We start from the raw sequence: 17,718 nt of genomic DNA on the forward strand, positions 1-17,718 counted from the left end.
TGGCAATTTCTTATGTTCTTAGAGGTAATGAGAATCTGGTTAAGGAGGAGAGGAATAAATAGGAGACTTCAGGGTGGGCTTCCCATGCCTATCCCGGGGATCCTACAGTCAGCTGGGTTTTCAGGATATGCACAATGAATATGCATGAGTTAGTTCTGCAGGTACTACTTCCATTGTATGCAAATCTGCCTTATGCACATTCATTGTGCATATCTAAAAACCTGGCCTGTTTGTGGCTCTCAAGAATCAGAGTTGCTCACCCCTGCAGTATATTATTTTGACAAAAAAATATACAGAATTTTGCAAAATTGAGTGCATAATTTTACATTGTTGGGTAGGGAATTTAACATAAAAACAACATAAAGTCCATGCTGGGTCAAACCAGGGTATATTAAGCCCAGCATCCTGTCTCCAACAATGGCCAGTCCAGTTTGCAAGAAGCAGGCAGATCCCTAAAAGTAGATTTTTCAAATATATCAGAGAAAGAAGGGAGGCCAGAAGTGAAATTGAAAGGTGTACCGTGAAATTGAAAGGTGATGAGGAGCAATGTGTGGAGAGAAACGATGAAATGGTGCAAACCATCAGACACAGACACAGCAATAATTAATCAACTACCTACAGAGGCTTACGACTTCTTCTCGCTTCCTCGTCAAAAAAAAAAGGGAGGAGGTATTCTTCTAGCAACTAAAAAGGACCTCAGATTCTCTCTACATCAATCCAATTCCAATTCAAAACTTGAATTCGGCTTCTTCACCTCAGACAAGCTCCAAATCCTTCTCGTATATGCTCCCCCAGGACTCTTGGAATCAGATGCTTCACCACTGGTCGAACTAACCTCCTCCCTCATCAACTTTGACTTACCAGCTATCATTCTAGGTGATTTCAACATGCACGTTGATAACCCTACCCTATCACCTAACTGTGAAACTCTTCTCACAGCCTTCACAGCACTAGGCTTCACTCAATTAGTTAACAAACCTACCCACAAAGCTGGCCACACGCTAGACCTGATCTTCGTTAACGCTGCAATCAAGCCCGCATCTATCCCAAATTGCACTAAGGTCCCGTGGTCAGATCACTACCTCATAACAACTTCATTCTCTATAAAAGATACCAACCCAGCTTGCACTCCTTCGCCCTCCTTCAATTACAGGAAAACTTGCTCCCCAGAAGACCTTAACAATCACCTTTCACCACTACTCCACCAACTGGACCTTACAGATCCCAACGCAGCGCTTCGATCATGGAATACAATCACCGAAACTATAGCTAACAAGCTATGCCCCCCTATTACAAAAAAACCACACCAGAATTCCTCCAAAAGACAGCCATGGTTCTCTTCAGAACTAAGAAAGCTCAAACTCCAACTAAGACAAAATGAGGCTAAATGGCGCAAAAACCAGGAACCAACACCCTTTCAATCTACAAATCATCTCTGCAGCAATACAAATCAAGCACCTTAAGATCCAAGAGGGACTACTACGCCTCGAAGATACACAACCTTGTATTCGATGCCAAAGCCCTCTTCAGCTATGTAGCCAACCTCACACAATTAAACCAACCAGAGATTGCTCATGACCAAGCTCAATCGAAAGCGGAAGAATTAGCTCTATTCTTCAGCAACAAAATCAATACTCTTCTATCACAGCTCCCCACGAACCCCACTGTTCCACTAACCACTCCTCAACCCTCAATCAACTACACTCAGTTAGAAGAACTTGACACAACTTCATCCATTGAGATCCAAGGAATTCTTAGGAAAATGAAACCTTCCTCTCACCCTTCAGATCACATCCCAGCCAAACTACTACTATCAATTCCAGAATCTATCTCCAAAACCTTGGCAGATATCATAAATTGCTCCCTTACACAAGGATTCTACCCTGACAACCTCAAACTTGCCTCACTCAAACCCCTGCTCAAAAAACCAAATCTCGACCCAAACGATTCTAACAACTTTAGACCGATAGCCAACCTCCCATTCATAGCCAAGATAATGGAAAAATTGGTAAACTCACGTCTCTCAAACTACATTGAAGATAATAACCTTCTATTCCCATCACAATACGGATTCCGTAAAACTTTAAGCACAGAAGCCCTCCTCATCTCTATGACTGACCACATCATCCTAGGCTTAGACAAAGGACAAGCCTTCCTTCTGATACTACTACTCGACCTTTCGTCTGCATTTGATACGGTTAATCACTCCCTTCTCATCAACCAACTAACAGCCATAGGTATCTCAGGCACTGCCCTATCATGGTTCAGAACCTTCCTCAGCAACAGAGGATATAAGGTTAAGATTCATAATAAAGAATCCTCTCTTCACCCCGCGTCAGTAGGAGTCCCTCAGGGCTCATCCCTGTCTCCTACCTTGTTCAACATTTATCTGTTACCCTTATGTAAACTTCTCACCGACCTCAATCTCAAACACTTCCTCTATGCAGACGATATCCAGGTCTTGATCCCCATCGAAGAGTCACTCGCAAAAACTCTGTCTCACTGGGAAACCTGCCTCCAAAATATCAAACAGCTTCTCACAAGTCTCAACCTGATACTAAATTCATCAAAAACGGAACTTCTACTCATCACACCAGAAAACAGCTCCCTCACACTCACCCATCCTACCGTACCAAATACTACACAAGTAAGAGACCTAGGAGTTCTAATTGACAATCACCTAAACCTGAAAGCCAACATCAACAAAACCACCAGAGACTGCTTTTATAAGCTCCAAGTGCTGAAAAGAATACGACCTCTCTTCCACACACATGACTTTAGAACGATTCTACAATCAATCATTTTCGCAAAGCTGGACTATTGTAACACCATCATGCTAGGTCTCCCCTCATCACACACCAAACCATTGCAAATGGTCCAAAATGCCTCCGCCCGTATACTCACTAACACCAGGAGAAGAGAACACATAACCCCTATCCTGATGGACCTTCATTGGCTGCCCATACACTTCAGAATAATCTACAAGGCCATTCTCACCATTTTCAAAAACATCCATCAATTAGCTCCAATCGATCTCCATATCCCCCTCCGATTACACCACTCTACAAGACCGACAAGAGATGCTTACAAAGGTTCACTTCAAGTACCCTCCAGCCAAAACTACCAGACACATCACGCTTAGAGATCGGGCATTCTCCACAGCCGGTCCAACTTTATGGAGCTCCATTCCCCCGGATCTTAGAATGGAACCCAGCATCTCAACATTCAAGAAAAAACTCAAGACATGGCTGTTCACGCAGGCATTTCCTAACTCCAACATTATTTAATCTCCCATCAATCAACACGCTTCGCTAGTAATAACGTTAATAAATGTTATTTATTCAATGCTATCTATACTTATATATAATTATCTGATCTTCATTTTCCTTCTCACTCCAAGTTATTGATTTCCTTGTTATATGTAACTGCTTTTTCTGCACTATTGTTCAAATTGTAAAGTTTTATTATTATTACACCCCTGTTTCTTGTGAACCAGCATGATGGGACTATCGTCCTGAATGTTGGTATATAAAAAAACTTAAATAAATAAATAAATAAATAAATAAATATTAATCAAATACTTCAGTTTGGTATTCACTGAAGAGAGATCCTGGAGAAGGACCACTGCTGGTTGACAAGTCCATAGGTGGGGATGGGGGGGGGGGGGGGGGGGGGTAGACAAAACTTTGTTTATAGAACAGAATGTATGGGAAGATATAGCAAACTGGAAGTAGATAAGACCATGGGACCGGATAAGGTACATCCCAGGATACTGAGGGAGCTCAGAGATGTGCTGGCAGGTTCGCTGAAGGACCTGTTAAATAGATCCTTGAAAGCGGGAGTGGTGCCGTGGGATTTTAGAAGAGCGCTTGTGGTCCTGCTTCAAAAGAGTGGTAGCAGAGAGGAGGCTGGAAACTACAGGCCAGTTAGCCTCACCTCGGTAGTGGGAAAATTAATGGAGACACTACTGAAGGAAATGATAGCGAACTATCTACAAATGGGTGGGTTGCTGGATGCCAGGCAGCATGGATTCAACAGGGAAGGTCCTGTCAGACAAATCTGATTGATTTATTTTGATTAGGTGACTAGAGAATTGGATCAAGGAAGAGCGATTGATGTGATCTACTTAGATTTCAGCAAAGTTTTTGATACGGTCCCGCACAGGAAGTTTGTGAATAAAATGAGAAGCTTGGGAGTGAGCGCCAAGGTTGTGGTATGGATTACAAACTGATTGACTGATAGGAGATAGCATGTAATGGTAAATGGAACCTACTCTGAAGCGAGAACTTTATTAAATGGAGTGCCTCAGTGATCGGTTTTGGGACTGGTTCTGTTCAATATCTTTGTGAGCAACATTGCAGAAAGTTTGTCTATTTGCAGATGATACTAAGATCTGCAACACTGGTGCAGTGGTACTACCCTTAACCAATAAGCCTTGATGCTTTTGATGTATCTGCAACATTGCTTTCAACTTCAATGAAGGGAAAAAAGAGGAAATGGATTTAGACACCAACCAATGAGGGCTCCGACTTTTATGGTCTGGGAATTGATAAGCATGGGGGTAACCTGCACGGAGCAGGAGTTACTACCCTTAACAGAAAGCATGGGATTACTACCCTTAACTCATAAACCTTGATGCTTTTGACACAACTGCAATGCTTGCTCTCTGCTTTGACGGCGGGAGGAGAGAGAAGAATTGGATTCAGATTGACAACCAACACGGGCCCTGACTTTTACGTTTTGGGGCACTGATATGCAGGCATAAGGGAAAAAGTAAAGAATTGCTTCTAGAGCCAAGTCCGTAAGCAAAGCATGTCAAGCAGCACTGTCTGAATTTTCAAGAAGGCTCATCACCCAGTAAAATGTTGCTAGCAGTACATTTTTTATGGGTTATCATAAGGCTTAGGGATAACTGCATGGAGCAGTAGTTGCTAGTACCCTTAAGAGAAACATGGGGGTAACCTGCACGGCACAGCAGATACTACTTTTAGAAAACATTTAAAGGCTTATTTATTTAAGCAGACTTTTAACGGAGTAAGTGTGTCCTCATTGATAGCTAGCATGATACAAGTTATGATGTAGATTTTTTTTTAATGCATTTTAATCATTTGCTGTATTTTGTGATTGCTTGATTTTGTGATGTTGTAACCCGCCAAGCACAATTGATTTGCAATAAGTGGGATATAAGTATTATTAAATAAATAAATAAATAAATAAATAAGTACCATAAGAAACTTGGTGGGCAAACTGAATGGACCTTTTGATCTTTTTCTGCCATCATTACTATGTTACTATGTTAGAAAAGTTATGCTAGCACACTTCAGTAAGGTGAGCCAGTCAGTTTAGGGGCAGGAACATTGAGGAGGTTTTGACTAGAGGACCGAAGGTTTTGAGTCAGAGTGTGGATGTTTAGTATTGATGAGATCCATGGAGATTTGATATTGTTTAGCAGATTATGGAATGTAGTGGCTAATTTATATTATACTTGCCAGTATATTATCAGCCAGTGGAGAGAGCAAAGGGTAATATAGTCATGCAACTTGGTGCCTATGAGGATCCGTGCAGTGATATTCTGGATTATTTGCAAAGATCTTAAAACACAGATCAAGAGTCCAGTGTAGAGGGAAATACAGTAATCTATACCATAGAAAATTAGAGACTAAAGGATGGTTCAAAAATAATCAGGATCAAGGAATAGGTGAAGGTAGCGCAGCATGTGAAGCTTAGCAAAAGAAGTTCTAACTACAGATTTGAAATGGGATTGCATAGAAAGAGAGTGGTCTATAGTAACACCCAGACTCCGGACCTAATTAGAGATCTTAATGTAGTGCCTGTCAAAAGTGAGAGTTGAGGGAATATTATTGAAAGGAAAGCATGAAAGAACTAGAAATAGAACTAGAATGGTTGTGTCGTAACCAAGCACATATAGATGAAAGGCGAGAGAGGCAAACTGAGTTGTTAATGACAATGTGGATTTCAAAGGAAAAAAGATTTGAATATTGTCTGTGTAAAGTCTGTAGTGAACCCCAAGGTTTGATAGAAGATGGCAGAGAGGAGTGAGGTATATATTGAATAGCGCAGTGGAGAGAAAAGAGCCTTGGAGGACACCAGTTTTAATCGGGAATAGGCGAAGGTCTCATTATTAATGCGAACTTGCTGTGCACAATGAAATAGGTAAGATCTAAACCAAGTTATAACAGTACCAACGATTCCCAAGGATGAGAGCTGGCTCAGCAGGCTCTCTTGATTTATGGTATCAAATACTGAAGCATCAAGTGAAATAAACATGAATTTGATACTATAGCTGAAGCATCTTCGGATGATGTCAAAGGAAGAAAGCAGGAGTGTGTCAGTATTGTGCTTTCTAAATCCAAATTGGTATTGGACAAGTTTATCTTGTAGGTCAAAAAATTCAAAAAGATAATGCAAAACAATAGATTCAATAACTATAGAGAGAAAGGGCAGAGATGAGATGGGATGGCAATTGGAGAATAAAATTGTGCCTGCAGATTTTTTTTCAAAATAGGTCTAATTGATGTTCTCTTCAAAGACAGATGCAAGGTGATAAATTCACTAAGTCAGTCACAAAAGTGGTTATGTCTTCACGTATTACTTTCAATAATGCAGTGGAACAGGTCTAAAAGACAGATTGAAGAAGTATTCATATTTGCTATGATTTGAATAATATCAAGTTGTTAAACAGGAGCAAAAGAGTCTCATCTTGTCTTTTCCAGGGAAATATTGTCTACAGGCATAATAACATCATCAGGGAAATTGGCACAAAAAGTGGAAATGTTATCAAAGAAAAATGAAGCAAATAGTTTTGGTAGCATGGTATCATGTCCCGCCTTTGGGAAGTTGTGGGATTGCGATGGAGGATTCGTCAGATGACAAACAGTGTAAAAACGTTCATGGGAATTATTCAAAGACTATGAAATTTGATTATAAAAATAAGCCTTGATTGATGAGTTTATGACTGCCTGGTATCTGCATGGTTGGTTCTTGTATGGTAGAAAATTGTCCAGCATGGTAATTTCCGCCATTTCTCTTCTAGCCTGCGAACTGATTGCTTTAATTGTCGTAGAGAGCAAGTGAACTAAGGAGCAATGGGATGATGCTTTTTTGTATGTTTTTACATTAGTGCAAGCTCATTAAGCACTGACATGATAAAGCTTTCCTGTAGATTCACTAAGGCAGGAAGGGTAGCATCAGCAAGATTTTGTAGCAGCGGAATAAGTTTAGCTTTAAACTCATCCTGTTCAATGGGACCTTACTTCCAAGTGGAAGGTTATTTTGTATTATTTGCTGGGCAGGGTCTCTTTGGTTGGATGTAGCAGGAGATGAGGTAATGATTTAACCAGGAAACAATCTGAGCTGATATTTGGTAAAAAAAAGATGATGGATTGAAAAAAATCAGGCCTAGAGTATGACCAGCACGGTGTTCCCTACCACAGAGAGACATAGTCTCCAAAAAGGTTTAATGGGACCTGGTCCACATGCATATTAAAATCTCAGAAAAAACAATGTTTGAAAGATTGACATTAGCATTCTGTTGCTATTATTTTTGGGTGGGAGTTCACAATGAAGTACTAGGAGGGTCTCGATGAACTAGAGGTGGACTGGGTAAACTAGTGATTTCAAGTATGTGTACATATTTTAAAATATACCTACTTCCATGTGTAAATCAGGGTTATACACATACATGTTATATATTTTTTGTGTGTAAAATATACTTTATAAAATAAGTAAAGTACGGGCTTTCAATGAATGGCACATTTTTGCACTTATGTTGAGGGGGTGGATATACACACATTTTATTATCTACATGGACCAGATACATAGAGATTATAAAATTCTATAGTAGAACTCCATGCACCCATATATGTGCGTATACGGGGTTGCGCAGAGATCTTTGAAAGTTGCTCTCTTAGGGGTAGATTTTTTAAAAATATGCGCGCGCACACATGGATGCGTGATTTTATAACATGCGTGCGCTGGCGCATGCATGTTATAAAATCCCGGGCAGGGCACACAAGGGGGGTAGAATTTAGCTAATTTGCGCGGTGGCGCTTCATTGAGTTTCCCCAGTTCCCTTCCAGTCCGTTCCAATTAAGGAGCAGACTGGGAGGTAACTTTCCTACCCCCATACCCTAACCTCCCTTCCCCTTCCCCTTTCCCTCTCCTACCCACCCCCTATCCCTATCCTAGGTCCCCCCATTTTTTTAACTTACTTTATGCTCCTGCAAAGGAGCTGTAGCAAGTTGCGCACGCTGAAGATCCCCTGGCACAGTAGCAAATGGCCGCTGTACCGGGCGCCTCTATCCCCGCCCATCCCCACCCCCGGACTTCCCCTCTGCCAAGGCCTGGCTCTTATGCGCGTAACAGGAGTTTCGCATGCGGCTGGACCCCTTTTAAAATGCGTATTTGTCACATGCTCTTTTGAATTCATTAAATGTTTTCATCTTTACCACCTCTTGTTGGAGGGCATGCCAGGCATCTACCACTCTCTCTATGAAGAAATATTTCCTAATATTGGTTCTTAGTCATCCCCCCTGGAGTTTCATATCATGATCCCTAGTTCTACTCTTTCCTTTCCAGCAGAAAAGGTTTGAGGTTTGAGCATTGTTGATACCTGTCAGGTATCTGAAGGTCTGCAATAAATCTCCCCTTCACCTCCTCTCTTCCAGGGTACATATAGTTAGATCCTTCAGCCTCTCCTCATAGGTTTTCTAAAACAGACCCCACACCCTTTTGGTCACCTTCCGCTGGACAGTTTCCATTCTGTCTCTGTCCTTTTTCAGATACAGTTTCCAGAACCGAACACAGTACTCCAGGTGAGGCCTCAACAAGGATCTATACAAGATCATTATCACTTCCCTTTTCCTGCTACTTATACCTCTCTCTATGCAGCCCAGTATCTTTCTGGCTTTAGCTACCATCGTGTCACATTGCTTTGCAACCTTCAGATCGCCAGACACAATCACCCCAAGGTCCCTCTCCTGGTTCATATACGGTAGACTTTCATCCTCCATCACATATAGCTCTTTTGGATTTCCGCACCCAGGTGCACGACTCTGTACTTCTTGAAATTGAATCGCACCTGCCAGAACTTCGATCACTCTTCAATTTTTCTTAAATCACTTTTCATTCTCTCTACTCCTTCAAGTGTGTCCACTCTGTTACAGATCTTAGTTTCAGCCGCAAAAGGCAATCTTTTCCTTCTAACCCCTCTGCAATGTCGCTCATGAAGATATTAAACACAACTGGTCCTAAAACTGATCCTTGAGGCACTCCATTTAATACCATTCTCTCATCAGAACGGGTTCCATTTACCATTGTTTTCTATCAGTCAACTAGTTAGTAATCCAGTCCACCACCTTGGCACCCACACCCAAGCTTCTCATTTTATTCACAAGCTTCCTATGCGAGACCGTATCAAATGTTTTGCTGAAATCCAAGTAAATCACACTCTTCCTTGATCCATTTATTTATTTATTGATTTTTTATATTTCACTTTTCGCACTTTGTCAGCACTTCAAAGCGGATTACATTCAGGTACTGTAGTATTTCCCTATCCCCAGAGGGCTTACAATCTAAATTCATACCTGTTCTTTTATCACCCAATCAAAAAAGTCAATCAGATTTGTCTGGCAGGCCCTTCCCCTGGTGAATCCATGCTGCCTGGGGACCAACAACCCACCAGATTTTAAATAGTTCACTATCCTTTCCTTCAGCAGAGTCTCCATTAATTTTCCCACCACCAAGGTGAAGATAACCGGACTATAGTTTCCAGCCTCCTCTCTGTTACCACTCTTGTGAAGTGGGAGCATCTCCACTCTTCTCTATTCACAATGCACCACTCCCATTTCCAATGATCTATTGAACAGGTCTTTCACGGACCCACCAGCATATCCTGAGCTCCCTCAGCATCCTGGGATGTACCTCATCCGGCATCATGGCCTTGTCCACTTTCAGGTTTCCTAGCTCTTTCCATACATTCTCTTCTGTAAAGAGGGTTGCATCTTCTCCAATCCCATCCACGATCTTGTCAAACAGCAACGGTCCTTCCCCAGGGTCTTCTTTAGTGAACACTGAACTGAAGTATTTGTTTAATATTTCTGCCATTTCTTCATCATTCTCCACACATTGCTCCTCATACTTTTAAATTTCAGTATAACACTTCGGCCTTCCTTCTTTCTCTGATATATCTGAAAATGTTTTGTTACCTCGCTTTACCTCTTTGGCAATCCTTTCTTCCGCTTGACATTTGCTTTCCTGATTTCTTTCTGCTTCTCCCTCAGTTTTGCCAGGTATTCTTCCCTGTGTTCCTCTTTTTGGGATCCTTTATACTTCTTGAATGCTGTTCTTTTTGCCTTTAGTTTTTCAGCCACCTCCTTTGAGAACCAGATCAGTTTCTTTCTCTTCTTACTTTTGTTTACTTTCCTAACATATAGATTTGTTGCCTTTGTAATAGCTTCCTTTAATTTGCCCTATTGTTGTTCCACCTCTCCCACTGTTTCCCAGTCTTCTAGTTCTTCCTCCAGAAACATCCCCATTTTGACAAAGTCCTTGTTTCTGAAATTCAAAACTCGGATCTTTGTGTGACTTTCTTGTATCTTCTATGCGATACCAAACCATACCATCTGATGATCACTGGTGCTCAGATGAGCACCTACTCGGACATTAGAAACATTATCTCCATTTCTGAATACCATTTCGAGTATCACACCTTCCCTTATGGGCTCCATTACCATTTGCTTGAGCAGGGCTCCTTGAAGGGCATCCACTATCTCTCTACGTTTTGCAGATTCCACAGAAGGTATACTCCAATCTACATCCAGAAATTAAAATCTCCAGTGAGCAACACTTCGCCCTTCTTTGACCAGATCTCTGCCCAGCTCTTCTATCTTAATAGGGGGCCTGTAGACCACACCGATGTAAATGGAAGCACCATCTTCTTTTTTTAGGACTGCCCGTAATGCTTCTTCCCTAGCCTACGTCCCTTGCATTTCCCCTCCTTTCTGTCCTCTCTATCCTTTCTCAATAAGTTATTGCCTGTGTGCTGCAGCAGTCAAAAAAGCAAACAGAATGTTGGGAATTATTAGAAAGGGAATGGTGAATAAAATGGAAAATGTCATAATGCCTCTGTATCGCTCCATGGTGAGACCACACCTTGAATACTGTGTACAATTCTGGTACACAGTAATTGTACACAGTATCCTGTAATTGTACAGGATACGCATAGCCGCGTATCCTGTACAATTACAGGATACGCGCGGCTATGCGCGTATCTTATAAAATCCAGCGTACTTTTGTTTGCGCCTGCTGCGCAAACAAAAGTACGCGATCACGCAGTTTTTAAAAATCTACCCCTGAGAGAATAGCCACTGCCATTAGCAATGGTAACATGGAATAGACTTAGTTTTTGGGTACTTGCCAGGTTCTTTTGGCCTGGATTGGCCACTGTTGGAAACAGGATGCTGGGCTTGATGGACCCTTGGTCTGACCCAGTATGGCATTTATGTTCTTATGGGATGGCCGTATCCCAATCATGAGACTCCGTGAACCATGTCTCTGTAACAGCAACGATGTCCGAGTCTGCTTTCACCATTAGAGCTTGCAGGTCTGGGATTTTATTGCTTAAGCATTTGTGCTCATAGCTTTCCATCTTCTCTCCCTCAGCTTGCTGCTCTTTTGGACATTTTATCTGCTCTATTCAGCAGAATTTTGTTGGTTTCTTCCCCCATTTCTTGGAGATGTCATGGGTGACATTCCAATTTCTTTCTGCCACCCCCGTCCTCTAGTTTAAATGTCGTATGGCGTACGATTTGAATTTTTCATTTAGGATCCTTTTTCCTGCCACTGACAGATTTAAGCCATCTTTGGCATAGAGCCCTTTACTGTTCCAATGACCCCAGCCTCCAATATATCCAAAATTTTCTTTCTTACATCATGTTTTGAGCCATGTATTGAAGATATCAATATAGCTTAGCCTCTCCTTCCCCTTTCCATGAACAGGTAACACTTCTGAAAAGGCAATAGATTTTGCTTCCCCAGAGCCTGGAAATCTCTCTGTACTACTTACATGCTGTTACCAGCAAGGTCGTTGGTTCCCAGATGGATGATAATGTCAACTTCAGAGTCCTTACTTTCTTCATTGATTGTTTTGACTACCTGATTTCCATTTATACCAGCTGACGAACCTGGAAGGCATTTAACTATAGTTTTGCCTTGAAAATACTTCCCAAATTAGTGACTCTGATGATTGAGTCTCCCAACACGATGAGCTTTTTCTTATGGTTTTTGCTTGTGTTATGGAATTTCTGTGTGTATTGGGTTTCTTTCTTCCTTTCAGATACCACTTCAATCTCCACTGCTAGAGCTTCTTCATTTTCAATACAGAGAACACATTTTGTACTTGTGTCACTCGAGAGAATGGGTGTCTCTGCATCACAGGTCTTATCCTATCAAAGCCCAATGTAATACATTTATTCTTGGGTTTCTGGATGTCTTGGCTTGCAGCCATTTAAGATCTAAAATGTCATCATCACTACTAAACTAAACAGGGGTTCCCAATCACAGTTTTTTAAAGCAATGAGCACACACCAAACTGGCAGCAGTGCTTCCCTCTGCATTTTCTTTCACTGCTTTCTGCTAGCAGATGTCAGTGTCTTCTCAGTCCTGGCCATAATAATTGTCTTGTTTTTTAATATTTAGGGAGCACAGCGATACACAAAATTAAATTAACTTTTTTTAAAGATATACAAAGCAAATATTTAGGAGTTTTAAAGTATGTATTCTAATAATTCTCCCATACACCAGTCATGATTGCAAGAAGAGAATACTTTTCTGAATTATGCAAGATTTAGATGAATTGTGTCTGCCAGTCAAACTTCCACTTGCTGAGCCATTCAACAATAGCTTCCACAGTCCAGTAATGGTGAGGAAACTTTTAAGTTTAGGGAGTCAGTTTTCAGCCGAGTAAGTGCAGTGCTTATTTTTAGCTGGATAATCAGTCACACTCACCCAGCTAAAAGTGTAGCTGAATATTCAGCTAAATCTGATTGCACAAACTGCGCGGTTAGATAGAGGCCTACCCTTTATGTGGCTGCTCTTACCCAGCTAAGTTTAGCTGGTTAGCACTGCTATCTGGTTACATTTTAATAACCGCCCCCCTTTATCCCAGCAAAATTTGTATGAGTAATGATGATTTCAGCCACACAAATTTAGCTGGGTAAAGAAGGGGAAATTTCGAATGGATAAGATTTAGCTGATGTTAACCCAGTTTCAGCCAGGTGAATCTTTTGAAAATTAACCTGAGTCTCAAGTATAATGGAGAATGGAAATGTATTATGCTTTCTTTTGACAGATAAATATTAGATGTATTCATATTACTTACTGTTGCTCATTTTTGCTTCACTTAGCATTGTGATGACCACTTGTTCCACATCCTTGGCCTTTGGAATGATGCCTCTCCTCCTTTATCTCTACTCCATGGCACTGGACCAGGGGAATATACAGAACATGGTGCCTTACAAGGGAATATTTTTCTCTCTCATCATGACACTTGTCCCTTGTGCCATTGGCATTTACTTAAATGAGAAAAGGCCACAGTACAGTCAATATGTGATCAAGGTAAGAACACAAAATAGTGATGTATGGGTGCTAACACACACTCATCATAGTGAGAAACTTGGTAGCAAATTATAATACAGAAATCAGGAACTTTGGCGGGGGGGAGAGCGGAGTGGGCAGCTGGGAAATGAGGTCCCTACACTTCATTTGTTTCAAGTGTGTTTTCTGCACATGAATGCACATTCCATTCCATTTACACAAAGGAATAGTATATTGTTGTGAAGGAATGTCCCTAAAATCCCTCCTTAAATAGTACTGGCCTGGTCCACCTTAAAAGTTAGACATGTTGTTGCTCTGTGGATGAGTCCCTTGAGGGCAGGAATAAGAGTTTGGGCCCAACTAGGAATAGACTGGCCCCACATATCCAGAAGGCAGTTCCTGACACATCTCTGTCCTAATGCTGAAATGAGCTTTTAATATAATACTCCTGGGGGAATTCTGTGCTACTACACAGCACAGAATTTGCACAGTGTTCTCCTCCTGCACAGAATTTAAATGTTTTGTGCAGAATTTGGACTAGAGACCTAGTAAGCTGTGAGCACAGCCCATGCCACGAGCGGAGCCCATCCTGCTCACGGCGAAGAATGGAAAAGCCCAGTGGCCTCGAGGGGAGCCCATCCTGCTTGTAGCCAGAGATAGGACAGGTATAGTGGCTGCAAGCAAAGCCCATCCTGCTCACAATGAAAAATGAAGAGGCTGGTAGGCCGCAAGCTGAGCCCATCCTTCTCATGGCCGAAGATGCAAAAGAGAGGCCTGAGATAGCTGCAGGTCGAGCCCATCTCACCTGTAGCTGTCAGACAGCCTGTGAGCCTATTGTGAGAAAAGAAAGGTGCATGTATGTACGTACGTGTGAGAGAGAGAGAGAGAGAGAGACCCTATGATGGTAACTTTTAAGCAGCTGGGCGGGCGCACATTTACACACATATCCCAGCTTGTGCCAAAGGACACGGCCATTTTATAACACATGCGCGAACATGCACGCATGTTATAAAATAGGCTGAACAAACATACATGTGCACACAATTTTCAATGGATGCTCGCATGTGCACACAAATCCGCATCTACAGCATAAGTCGTAGAAATTTTACAAGGGACGTGCGCCAGCATAGGTAGTTTTCCCAGTTTGTTCCCAGTTCTCCCAGTTTAGAGATAGGACTTGAAACCCCCCCCCCTAATTTTATAGCCACCTTTCCCCCCTGTTATCCCCGATCCTTAAAACCCCCGCTGCTTGGACTCATTTTTTTTATTTTACTACTTACACATCCTCCATAGCAGAAGTAAATTTACAAGGCTGGGGCTCCGGCGTGTGCCTGTGCACATAAGTATTTATGCGCACATTTTTTGGCTAGGTCCCAACACCCATGCCCCACCCAGACCACACCTACGCTCCGCCCCTTTTTAGAAACTTTTCACTTGTGCGCACAGCGGGAGATAGACATGTCCATGGGCAGCTTATAAAATCCGCTCAGCGCATACTGGCCCAGCTTGTGCGCTTATCTCCCATGTAGAGTGGGAGGGCAATAGTGAGACCAGTGATGGAATCAGGGAATAGATAGACCTTGTTGATATCTCCCTGATGGGCATTGAATTTATTTACCTCCAGCCTCCTCCTCCCAGGCATGCAGCTAGTCCAGCCACTCTTCCTCTTTGCACCTCAGCTCCAGGGATGCTACCTTAAGGTCCTCAATCCATAAAGAGAAATAGGAATAGAAAGATGTTAGTTCGATGTAACTGCTTACATGACCTCCTGAATGGCATGTTTATATTATTTTTACTGAAGCCTTGTGTCTGATGGCTCTCCCTTCATGTAGATATATATAGTGTCCTATCACCAGGCCTGATTATTGACCTGATCAAGGCAAATCTCAGAACAGCCAAGGTGCCCAGTTTCAGGAGTGAGATAGCAGACCAATGCAGGCTTTTGGACAATCCAGTTCTGATGCATAATTTCAAATGGAAAAATCAGGAAATACAGATACCGCACAGCTATGGAGGCATAATTATCAAGATTGGCTCATTTTTCTCCCTTCTGGAACAGGGAGGGACACAGGTCAGCTATGCAACAGAGTACAGAAAAAATAAAGAGGAATCTTCCAGAGGATGTTCTTTCCTTTACTTAAAACTTTATTATACTTATGACCTTAATCTAACGTTGTCCCTATTTTTTCCTAACTTTTTATTTACCTATTAGTATATAACATTAGCAGCACATGTACATAGGTCATGCCATTAATGTATTACAAAACGATTTCAGCATTCATGTATGCGTATTGTATCTCACCCTACCACAAGCCCACAATGGCCCCCTTGCCCCCACACCCATAACCCTTACCCCATCCTAAAGGGCACCCATTCCCCACTCTCTAAAAGACCCTCAAATGCCCTCTAATGGCCCAATCCCCAAACCCTCCCCTAACACCCTTAGCCCCCATCCCAAACTTCCATTGCCCCCCATCACCCCTATTCCCACCTCTATTTGCCCCAACCCCTATTCCCACCCACAATTTCCCTCAATACTCCTACCCCCACTCTTATTGCATCAATTGCCCAACACCCCTACCCCCCAATTGGCCCCTCTATTTTCCCCAATCTATCACTAATGCCCCCTACACACACCCCCATCCCCTAGTCCCACCCCATTCCTAGTTCCAATTTATTTACCCCTCGGGGGTAGTGAGCCAGCCAATTATATCTCATCTGCAGCTCCCTCCAGGCCTGCCTCATGTATCTGTTATGTCTTCTAATCTCCCGGATGGGAACAGCTGGTACTCATTACTCATCACCAGGGACACTAGGATATGCACGTCACTGATGATGAAGTTCAGCTGCCTTGCTGAGGGAGCCATCTTGGAATGAGCTTTAACCAGCTGCCCTAGAAGAACCATAAGTATGTGTGTGTGTGTGTGTGTAAAAAAAATATACCTGTACGTTCACAATTTAGCAAAAATGTGCACACGTAAGAGCTCACATACGTGTGAACATTTGCACAAGTAGTTTATATACGTGTGTATGTTTTCTATAAAAGATACACATATTATTATTTATTTATTTTTTTGCAAAATCATTTTTATTGTAGAGACAAGCATTTCCACTAGCACTGCAACATATTCAAAAACAATAGCAGCAAGAGAACAAACAGTACAGTAGTGATGCTGGCCTCCTGTTTAGTAACAATACCCACCCCAATAAGCAACCAGAACCTCCAGCACTCCCAACACATTCAAACTGCACAAACCAAACACACCACATACACCCCATTATGCATGCAGATTATAAAATAGGTGCCAAATAAAGATGTATTACTTACAACAATAACCCTCATACGGGAGCCCACTCTTAATGCATAAGACGTGTATATTTTCTTTTTCACTTTAAATCCATGGGATTTTTAGCCCAGTCCAAAGTGAATAGCTCACCATATATATTAAATAATCATCGGGTTTGTTGCAGTAGTGAACCCTAACCATTTTTTCTTCTTCTTTTTCTTTTACTCTTTTTTTTCCGGTTTCTTATAATTCACAATTTTCTCTTATTTATAGAGTTCACACTTCAATTGATTTTTTTATGTTCTTCACACAAAACTTTTCACTGAAAAATATATCCACAGATAACAAAAAACACTTATCGTGATGTTGAATCGTATTGCAACTCCATATGCCCTTCTTAAAACGCCCAGTTCTGTGCCGCAGTTTCGAACTTGAACTGCTTTCACCACAGCGCTCGACACAGCGTGTGTTTCGTTTAAAGAACTCGTCAGGGGCTCGGGCTTCAAATCAAATTTTACTCTGCGGATAAACTTCCTCTTGGCGGATAAACTTCCTCTTGGCGTTTCTGGTATACTTCAAGTATACCAGAAACACCAAGAGGAAGTTTATCCGCAGAGTAAAATTTGATTTGAAGCCCGAGCCCCTGACGAGTTCTTTAAACGAAACACACGCTGTGTCATCTTTAAACATGGTTTACTATATATAAGATTGTTACATTATTACCACGGTTTCCATCCAGTTGTTAAGTATTCAAGATTATAAAATAGGAGCATACTTGTGTGCAACCCAATATACCCACGTATATGGGGCCATGCAC

The 17,718-nt window shown here is 41.8% G+C and overlaps 1 protein-coding gene across 1 annotated transcript in view; it reads left to right on the top strand.

The window, feature by feature from the left end:
• Window positions 1–17,718, top strand: part of LOC115089364 (sodium/bile acid cotransporter-like) — a 37,602-nt gene that overhangs the window by 8,075 nt on the left and 11,809 nt on the right. Inside the window, exon 2 of the mRNA XM_029597454.1 lies at window positions 13,425–13,635. Within this exon, the coding sequence (XP_029453314.1) occupies window positions 13,425–13,635 (211 nt within the window). The remainder of the gene's footprint in view (window positions 1–13,424; window positions 13,636–17,718) is intronic.

Source organism: Rhinatrema bivittatum, chromosome 4 (assembly GCF_901001135.1).
Source record: "Rhinatrema bivittatum chromosome 4, aRhiBiv1.1, whole genome shotgun sequence".
Taxonomy (NCBI): Eukaryota; Metazoa; Chordata; class Amphibia; order Gymnophiona; family Rhinatrematidae; genus Rhinatrema; species Rhinatrema bivittatum.